Source organism: Patella vulgata, chromosome 6, assembly GCF_932274485.2.
Source record: "Patella vulgata chromosome 6, xgPatVulg1.2, whole genome shotgun sequence".
Lineage (NCBI taxonomy): Eukaryota > Metazoa > Mollusca > Gastropoda > Patellidae > Patella > Patella vulgata.
In genome coordinates this window covers 67,986,883-67,997,729 of record NC_065884.2, presented here as the reverse complement: position 1 = coordinate 67,997,729, position 10,847 = coordinate 67,986,883, and the positions used below count along the sequence as shown (strand labels likewise).

General features: G+C 34.6%; 1 protein-coding gene across 1 annotated transcript; it reads left to right on the top strand.

Annotated features, from left to right (window-relative positions):
- The first annotated feature begins 669 nt into the window (after positions 1–669).
- Positions 670–10,501, top strand: LOC126824068 (SCY1-like protein 2). Its single transcript, XM_050553239.2, has 5 exons — positions 670–684; positions 1,381–1,481; positions 2,240–2,321; positions 3,639–3,764; positions 5,819–10,501. Exons 2-5 carry the CDS (start codon positions 1,393–1,395, stop codon positions 6,668–6,670), a joined length of 1,149 nt encoding a protein of 382 aa, XP_050409196.2. The 5' UTR covers positions 670–684; positions 1,381–1,392; the 3' UTR covers positions 6,671–10,501.
- Positions 10,502–10,847: the final 346 nt, after the last annotated feature.

Sequence of the window (10,847 nt, the reverse complement as noted above, 5' to 3'; positions counted from 1 at the left end):
AATTCGTGTTTTCAATGTCGAAGATTTTTGATGATATTGAGTTAGAGACTTAGCTACTTTAATTTAAGAATAAAGAACTTTTAAACTGTATTTATTGTTTGAAATCGAATGTAACGGACAAGTCTTCACTCTTCCTTCCAGCTAATTTCACTGCCCGTCAATCAAGATTAATGAACCAAGAGTTTGTCAGTCTGCTTTTTCAAATCCAGATTGAAAACTTATCCGTTCATAGATAGAGTACGATTATGAATAAAATTAAACCAAAATGTGTAAATTTAATTATTATTATTATTTTACCAGGTATTTATAAAGTAGCGTTCAGTCATGAGAAACTAGGAATGACTAAAGATGTTATGTCCAACAAGATTCTACCATATCTTATACCAGTTTGTATGGATAATGGACTCAACCTAGCACAGGTAAATATAAACATTGTATTAGGGTTGGGCGATAATGGACTCAACCTAGTACAGGTAAATATATACATTGTATTAGGGTTGGGTGATAATGGACTCAACCTAGCACAGGTAAATATAAACATTGTATTAGGGTTGGGCGATAATGAACTCAACCTAGCCCAGGTAAATATATACATTAGGGTTGGGCGATAATGGACACAACCTAGCACAGGTAAATATATACATTGTATTAGGGTTGGGCGATAATGGACTCAACCTAGCACAGGTAAATATAAACATTTTATCCATTTTAAAGATGCATAATGTAAGAGCTAAATCTGCCTATTGTATACAATGATATTCTGTAGTGTAATGTATCCTATGATATTTTGTAATTTAATGTATACAATCATACTTTGTAGGTTAAACATACATTATGAAAGAGCTAAATCTGTCTAGTGCAGGTCTTTCTTTAGGCTTGAAATGTTATCTAAATTGTTAATTAGACATTAATTAACTTATCCAGACCATAATCAACTCTCGATGTCATCGCTAGCCTGCGATATTTACTGGATTAGAACCAGATCTGAAATGTTATCTAAATTATTAATTAACTTATCAAGACCATAATCAACTCTCAATGTCATTTAATTGCTAGCCTGCGATATTTACTGGATTAAGATCCGATTTGCTGCTCAACTTTCATTCATGATTTAATCATGAAATGTATAATCGAGACTGTCTTTTATCGTACTGACTTTAGTAATGATGATCGAGGCTAGGCCAAAAATTCAATTGCGAAATTCTCAGTTCATAGTGGATCAATTTGACTGAAATTTTCAGCAAATTGCCTTTACATTGTCTAGTTTTTAACTATTATAATGAGAACTGCCAGCTCTTTATCTAATCTCTCATAATATATCTTTAATTAAGAATCTACAATGATATTTTGTAGTTTAATGCGTACAATGATATTTTGTAGTTTAATGCGTATATGACGTTGGTAAAAGAGATGTTATGTAAAGTAGAAACTGAACAGAGAACCAAGTTAGAACAGCTAGAACAGATGAAGCAAGAACAGAAGTAAGAATTTATTATTAAAGCTCGTTTTTCTTTTTAATATACTTATCTCGTATAAAATTAGTTTTAGTTATTTGGAAAACTGCATATATGACTGGATCTTTGCATTATTAACTAATTTTAAATTGTTTTCAGTTAGTCATTTGGATGGGACAAAAAACCGAGGTCCTGTGTACATATTGGTGTGTACGTAAAAGAACCCATGGCAGCTGGAATTCGATATAAGAGTAGGCCGTAGCGCCGCTGTCCGGGCAAAATTTTCCTCATAGCAGACTGTATGGCGTATACCTGTCTTCATTAGCCCAGTCGGAACAGAACAGTAGGACGTTAAGCCCCATTGGAGAAAGGAAATAGGTGATCGGTAGAAACCTCCTTGAAGTGTTTTCCTATTTTTTGGACAGGTTCATGCGGTACAATTCATGAAATCATGCATATTGTATGAAAGATGTATTTTGCCGAGTGGTTAGCCTGCGCGCGTTGTATCATAAGGTCTGTCATTGAGTCAACTGGCGTGGTTTCGATTCCACGGTTGTACACGTAACAAGGATCGCCTGTCCAATCTCATGGGTCTTCCGGGTCCCCCCCCCCCCGACCCCACTGCTAAAGACCCCTGTGCGCAAGTGAATTATGGAAATAAAATTGAACCATATGTTAGTCCCGAATAAACCTAGTTGGTGGCGAGTGGAGGTTAAACTCTGTCTCTGTCTCTCTCTCTTTCTTTCTTTTGGATAAATAAATAGATCAAATTTAAATTGTTTCAGATCCATAGAAATAACAAAAATAACACCTACACCAGATCCTAAAACATTAGTCAGTCTTGGAGACAACAAACCTAAATCTATGGTAATCTATAATCACTGTATTGCTTTATTTTCTTTTATGTTAAGGAATTTAATCCTTTATTTTTAGGATTTATTCCTTTTGGTAGAGGAATTTATTCCTTTATGTTTAGGAATCTATTTCTTTATTTTAAGGAATTTATTCCTTTAGGTTGGGGAAGGTTGAGGAATTGTGTTCAGGAATACATTCCTTTTTTTTGAGAAATTTATTCCTTTTTTTTGAGAAATTTATTCCTTTGAATTGAGGAATTTATTCCTTTGAATTGAGGAATTCATTTCTTTAGGTTATGGAATTTATTCTTTTGGGTTTTCTCGGCTTAGAGTGAAGCAATTTGATTGAAATTTTCAGCAATTTGTTTGGAATTTTCAGCAATTTGTTTGAAATTTTCAGCAATTTGTTTGAAATTTTCAGCAATTTCACTGAAATTTTCAGCAATTTCACTGAAATTTTCAGCAATTTCCCTGAAATTTTCAGCAATTTCACTGAAATTTTCAGCAATTTTCAGCAATTTCACTGAAATTTTCAGCATATTCCCTTTACATTATCTAGTTTTTAACTGTTATAGTGAGAACTGCCAGCTTTTTATCTAATCTTCCTTTAAGTTATCTTGAATAAGGCTCCTGATCGATCTGATTAAAACACAGATCCTATTTTGTTTCGTTTTTTATAGTTCAAAATTTCCTTTTACTTGTCTTTACTACACTAGGATCTGGAAGAGTTTTTATTTAACCCATGTTCTGGTTGATGTGAGGGATTAGCCAATAAAACGGTTTGTTACGAGTTCTTAGCGTGTGGTGCACGGAACTGTGGGTATCTCACTAGAAACATCATTGTTGATTGGTTAATCACTGTCTGATGTCATAGGGTCAAAAGCTGCTCGTATGAACCCTGATGCGACCTTCCACTACAACCGATCAGATCTTCATGTCGTGGAGGCCATTGAAAGTAGGGGGGTTGGATGGCTGAATGGTTAGCACGTGCGTGCTGTATCATAAAGTCTGTCATTGAGTCAACTGGCGTGGTTTCGAATCCCCGGTTGTACGTGACAAGAAGTAGGGTCGCCTGTCCAACTTCGTGGGTTTTCTCTGGGTCCTCCGGTTTCCTCCCACTGCTAAAGACCCCTACGCGCAAGCGAATTATTGAAATAAAATGAAAACCATATGTTAGTCCCGAAATGACCTAGTTTGTGTCGAGTGGACGTTAAACCCCATTTCTCTCTCTCTCTCCATTGAAAGTATAAAATAATAAAACGAAATATAGATCTGTATTTTAATTAGATTTCTCCCTGATTGATGTTTTTCTAATTGTTTGTTTATGTAGATGAGCCAGTTTTTAAATGGGTTTGGTATAAGTGGAATGATGAGTGCCTCCTCCCCGAAAGAACCAGAGAGTTCTCCTAAACCAGAACATCCTACTGTTACCCCATCAGCTCCTACACCACAGAAGGTTTGTACCAGTGTTCTTAATCCATTTTCAAACAGGGGGCAGGGGTTGGATGGACAAATGGTTAGCACATGCGCGTTGTATCATAGGTCATAAGGTCTGTCATTGAGTCATCTGACGTGGTTTCGATTCCCCGGTTTTATGTGACAAGGAGTAGAGTGGCCTGTCCAACCTTGTGGATTTTCTCCTGGACCTCAGGTTTTCTCCCACTGCTAAAGACCCCTACTCGCAAGCGAATCATTGAAATAAAATTAAACCATATATGTTAGTCCCGAAAACACCTGGTTTGTGGCAAGTGGACATTAAACCCCGTCTCTCTCTCTCGCTCTCATTGTCAGTCAAATGAGGTCCAGTTAAATGAGTCCGGTAGGAAATAGGTTAATTATAAGCTTCCATACCCTGTAAGAAGAAATTGAGGGGAGCCACATTAGTTGAGTGATAGGACAGTAGCTTCTGGAGTGGCACCTTCAGGGCTGGCAAGGAAAGGGTGGCTAGAGGTTCAGATGGAACAAATAACGGAAGTCTACCCATTGTACACAGTATCGTTACCAGTGTCCATTTGTCTATTGGTCAAACTGTTAGTCTGTATTTCCATTCAGTAATAGGTTCCCAACATAAATATACCCTTTTAGTAATAGGTTCCCATCATAGGTTTCCATCATAAATATACCCTTTTATTAATAGGTTCCCAACATAAATATACCCTTTTAGTATTAGGTTTCCATCATAAATATACCCTTTGAGATAAGAATTTAATTTTCATATTCTACCTTTTACTTTTCATTTTCTACTTTTGATTTTTTTGATTTACTACTTTTTACTTTTCTATATTTTTGCTTTTGATTTTTTACTTTCGTTTTTTTTTTTATTTTATACTTTTGCTTTTTTGATTTACTACTTTTTACTTTTCTATTTTTTTAGCTTTTGATTGTTTATTTTCGTTTTTTTGATTTTCTACTTTTTACTTTTGATTTACTACTTTTTACTTTTCTATTTTTTTTTGCTTTTCTATTTTTTTTTTGCTTTTGATTTTTAATTTTTGTTTTTTTGATTTACTACTTTTTAGTTTTCTATTTTTTTGCTTTTGATTTTTTATTTTCATTTTTTTGATTTTCTACTTTCGATTTTCTACTTTTTTTTACTTTCTACTCTAATTGCATTTTGAACCCGATATTCTATGCCTGGAATAACTTGAGGTCTGAAAGTAGGGGGCGGCTTTGAATATATACAGGGAAATTTGGGGTTATTCTTCTGAAAGTTTTTCTTTAAACCTGTAACAGGTTATTCTTCCAGGGTAGGTTTTTTTCCATAAGAAAACATGATCTAAGGTTTTTCTAATGGGAACTCTGGGATATTCTCATTTTGCGTACATGTAAACATAGACGGTTTATAAGCAAGATAAAGTCCTCGACTTAGGTTATGCTGGAGAAGAAAGACCTCAGAAAAAAACCTTTGACAGAAAAACCTCGGCCTGCTGGCCTTGGTTTTTCTTTTTCTCAGGTTATTTTCTTCAGTCTTTCTTTCCCCAGCATAACCTCAGTCTCATGATTTATCCTACACATAATTTAGAGGTTAAAGTAGTTATCTGATTGACTTATACTTAGTGTTGATGGAGGGCCTGATAAAGACAGCTGTCTAGTCCTTCGGATGGCACAAAAAAACGAGGTTCCATGTATACATTTGTGTGCATGTTAAAGATCCATTGACAGTTGGAATTCGATATAAGAGTAGACCATAGTGCCACTTCCCGGGCTAAATTTCCCGCATAGCACACTGTATGGCGTATGCCCATCTTCATAAGCCCAGTTCGGAGCAAAACAGTAGGACGTTAAACCCCGTTTCATTTCATTTATCGGTTTCCTCCCACTGCTAAAGACCCCTACGCGCAAGCGAATTATTGAAATAAAATTAAACCATATGTTAGTCCCGAAATGACCTAGTTTGTGGCGAGTGGACGTTAAACTGTCTCTCTCTCTCTCTCGCTCTCTTTGAACCACGTCCTTTAGTGACTTTTGTTAACCAGTTTGATTTATTTATTATTGTAAAATTTGTTTCAGGTATCCTTGTCACTGGAAGAGAAACAGAGGCTGGCGAAATCCCAGGAAGATCACAGAAAGTTTAAATCGCAACAACCATTAAATCCTAAACAAACCGACACAAAAAGTTTACAAAATAACCAACCACGTGATCTTACTTCCTCTCTCATAGACTCAAATATCAAAAATATGAACAAAACCAGTCTAAGTTCTTCAACAATGTCCAGTGCAGGTGCATATATGGGAGGTAACTCTGGTGGTTACATGGGAAGTAACTCTAGTACAACTTCTTATATGGGAAGTAACTCTAATACAACCTCCTATATGGGAAGTAACTCTTCAACACCTGCCTACATGGGAGGTAACTCTGCATTTGGAGCAGGTAATTCAGTGAATGGAAGTAGAGCAAATGCTTCAAAATCTGTTGATTTGTCAGCATTTGATAATCTTCTTCCAAATAAACCAAAGAAATCTTTAAACGAAATGAAAAATTCCCAAAGTGCTCAAAGTTTTGGACAAAATCAGAGCATGGGAAATATGGGTATGCCTAGAATGATGGGTAGTCCTGCACAACAAGGTATGATGGGTAATCAGGGTATGATGGGATATCAGCAAAGTATGGCTACCGGAGCTTTTGGACAACCACAACAATTTGGTCAAATGGGTGGAAACCAAATGATGTATGGACAGCAAAACATGATGACATCTCAACAAAATATGATGACATCTCAACAAAATATGATGACATCACAGCAAAATATGATGACATCATCAGCAGCTATGGGTTCTAATTTTATGATGCCTCAGACCATGTCAACAAATCAGAAAGTGAACAATTCCAACACCACTGACTTATCCGATATTTTTGGATGATAGGCCTATGTTATATTAAGTGTCATATGAATTATATGTGCAATATTTATGGATTAATGTTATTCAGTAATGACTGTTATGAAATGTGATTGAAATCTTCTCTAGTGGGCTTAAAATAAAACTCCATTAGAGAAGTAGGCCTAGACAGCCATTTGCGACATAATTTTGTTATGGAAAGGAACCTATAATGAGTGAATGGAACGGCCCTTTTAATCTAGACAGAGGCCCTGTGATTTGAAAGGAATAGCCAATAGAAATGAAATGCAATGTGGTTTAATATTCTATTATTCTACTCTGACATATGCCATACACAGTGTGCCAGGAGTTAAATTATGGCATCATGGTGCAATGATAATGCATTTACCTTAATTATCGAACACATTAAAATAAGCAGACCAGTTCTATCGAAGTCAATGACTGAGTTTTAGTTAGAGCTTCACATCTACACTGGTCGATTTCAAGCATAAGGTAACGAGAATCATTGAAGACAGTAACTCTGATTAAAGGACAATATTGGTGTCAGTCTATTTTTCTCATGTTCTCTTATCTAGTGACATTCAATTACTTTTTTGAATTGTCAGATATCCACTCACAGTCTCACATAACAGCTTTTGGTCTTCGAAGGAACTGTTCGTGAGCAGAAATTCACCCATGTATCTGTTATCACTTGTCACTTCAGTCAGTTATATAGAAGGATGACTCATGTTTTCCTTTGTGTTTGTCACTTCCTTCTGTAGAAACCTTCATTACGCATCTATTGTAGCAATGATCTCTATGTTAAAATTATAATTGGAACGTGTTTAACCAGTTCTATCACATACGTTAAAATGACTGACACCAATATTGTCCTTTAAAAATACATTATGTAAGATTTAAATAGAGCTGACCATTCTGGCTATAATAGCTCAAAAACTGATAATGTAAAATGAAAATATTGAAAATTTCATTTAAATTACTCCATTCTGTGCCAAGTTATCACCGTTTGTAGTTTTGACAAGATGTGTGCATAGTGGTAACCAGAGCACTGGTATATTCGAGACTTAGTCTCGCTTTCCCATTTTTAAATTAAATTTTTAAATGCCGAACAGTTCTAATATAGTTAAAATCTCAAGTATCTGATGCCATTGAGAGTTGATTATGGTCTTGTTTTGTTAATTAATGTCTAATTAATAATTTATATAACATTTCAGTCCTAAAGAAAAACCTGCAACAGGCAGATTTAGCTCTTGCACAATCTATGTTAAAAATTCAGTCATTCTCATCCATAGAATTGTTGAGATTAAACTAAGTGTTTGTCATATTATCTAGGCTGTAATATAAAACTGTGTCTGGCCATGATAAACTAGATTACATGTATATTAAATTATCTTAATACTTTCATATACTCTGTACTTAAAACAGTCTTCATAGAAAAGGGACAAGATATAGTCATAGAAATTACCCTCCCTCTGCCAAAATAATGTGGGATACCTATAAGGGTCATAGAAATTACCCTCTACCAACATAATGTGGGATACTAGGGTCTGTATTTAAATACAATATATTTTATATTCTTTGAATGGCATTTAGCAATTTAGACGTTATCAAATAAACTCTATTTATGGAATAACGATTACTGTGACGTTTCAGAAATGACTTGTGAAATCTTGTTTCAGTGGTGTTTAGTAATTGAACTGGAAAATACAGGTCACAATTCTATGGAATACAATTACTGCTTATTACTGATAATGACTAGAGAAACCTAGTCGAAATGTCCCTCAGTATAAGCAGTAATTGTATTCCATAGAATTGTGACCTGTATATTGTGAAATCTTGTTGAAATGTGGCGAATTCCATAAAAAAGTGTTTAAATTTAGAATATATTTTAGATCAATACTTTCATTAGTCTTTAGAATTTATTATTTCAATTCATGATAACAGAATAATTTGAGGAATCGGATAATAATATAACTTGACGATTCTATACTTTCATTGATCTTTAAATCAAGATAATAAAATAATTTGATGAATCTATAATTATTTGTTAATCCTACTGATCCTCATTTCTGTTTTTGTGAAAGTATCAATTTCTTTGAAGATTAAAGGAGCTAGACCACTAACTCAATATTTGCTATAATATTCAAAATTAAAAACAGGAATTATAATTCAACATTGGTCCATTTCAATCAATATTGATGTTGTTATCTTACCAAATATGTGATTCTAATATTTAAAGCCTCGTTTACACTTTCCCCGCGATAAGTGTGCCGTTCTTGGCCAGGCCACAATAAATTTTAAGAAATTGATCCGTTTACATTACTCTAACATAACCGGTCTCGGAACCGTGCCAGGCAGGCCAAATGTGGAACTCTTCACAGAAAAGTTAATTTCAGTCCCTATGCAAATTACCCGGATGAAAACAATTATCGCATTTGATTTAGTTTGAGCAGCCATTTTGACAGAACTGTCAAAGTTCACGGGGGAAAAAAGTCAAGGTTCATTTGGCGCACGCGCAGTAATCCGTACTGAAACCATGCTCAGACCGGATAGCGTTTACACTACGAAAATTTAACAGTGCCGTGCCTGGCACAGTGCCGAAAAAACCTCACTTCATTGGGCTAAATGGGAATGGTACTCAGTAGGGCAAACTTATATGTTTGACCTGTTTACACTGCAAAAAAAATTAACTATGCCTGGCACGTCTAAAATTTGTAATGTAAACAGGGTTTAAGACACAATGAACATTTTAAAATCAGACACGACTCCTGTATTCTATGGACATGTCAGAAGACATAACACTCTTGCTGGCTTGACAACTCCAGAAAATAAAAAAATAGCCTTATTCTAAGTACTAGATGTGTTGGCGTCCTACCTGTTGTGTAAATTATCCATTAAATCCTATTTTACTTGTCCAAAGGGTTCAAAAATATTTTTAAATCCAAGTCACATTTGAAAAGCTTTACGTCAGGCTTTTCAAATCATTTAGTTGAATTTTTCCAATTTTTTAAATTAGGTGTGTTAAGATGAAATTTGTATCATCAATTAATTGGAATATTGTAAAATAGTACAATTTGTTGACCAGAATAAAGATTGGGACATATTATTCAGTTACAACAAGAGTGGCTTTGAGCCTTTAAGAGCTGGGGGACATCACATCGCCAATGTAATTAATTACATTACCATTACTTTTTAAATGTAATCATCACAATTACTTTCTTATTTTTAGCAATGTAATTAATTACAATTACACATCACATTAAAAGTAATTAATTACCATTACATATTACATTGAAAGTAATTAATTACCATTGAAAGTAATTAATTACCATTGAAAGTAATTAATTACCATTACACATTACATTGAAAGTAATTAATTACCATTACCCATTACTTTATGACTATATAAATATAATGTTTTATAGAAATTAAAAAGACAATGTGAAAGTAATTAAAGATGGCTGATTCACGAACAACAAAAATAAAAACCCATGTAGAATGGATTAATCAGGCGCAAATGACTGCCGTTCCGTTTTAACTGTTCGTGTATTTCGTCGACCATAATTGATTAGAAATTACAGAATAAACAATGTAAATCAGGTTATATACATTCATATTACATTATTATATTCGTTGGGACCCATTTGCGTTAATGTCTAGGTCCGAAATATTAGCGATTTAGCTCCTTTAAAGATCCATATAAAAGAGCTATACATCCTTTAATCACAATAAAATATGTACATTATATTTAATCATAGCTCACGTTTTATAATGCTACATTCCAAATAAGCTGATATAATTTAAATGTTATTTAATAAATAAATTATAATACCTGTTGTTATTAAAAGGGAAGATACTCTACTTCTGTTTATGTTGTATTTTGTAGGGGGGTTGGATGGTCGAATGGTTAGCATGTGCACGCTGTATCATAAGATCTGTCATTGAGTCAACTGGCGTAGTTTCGATTGCCCGGTTGTACTAGTTTCTTTAGGAACTGTCTCTGATCGGACTACGTCAGCGGACATACGGTTGTACGTGACAAGGAGTAGGTTCGCCTGTCTAATCTCGTGGGTTTTCTCCGGGTCTTCCGGTTTACTCCCACTGCTAAAGACCCCTAGTACCACCGTTGTTCAAACTTGAAGTTGGCTTTATCAAATAGATTTAACCGCCAACATGTTTATGTGGTCGTATATTGTAATCA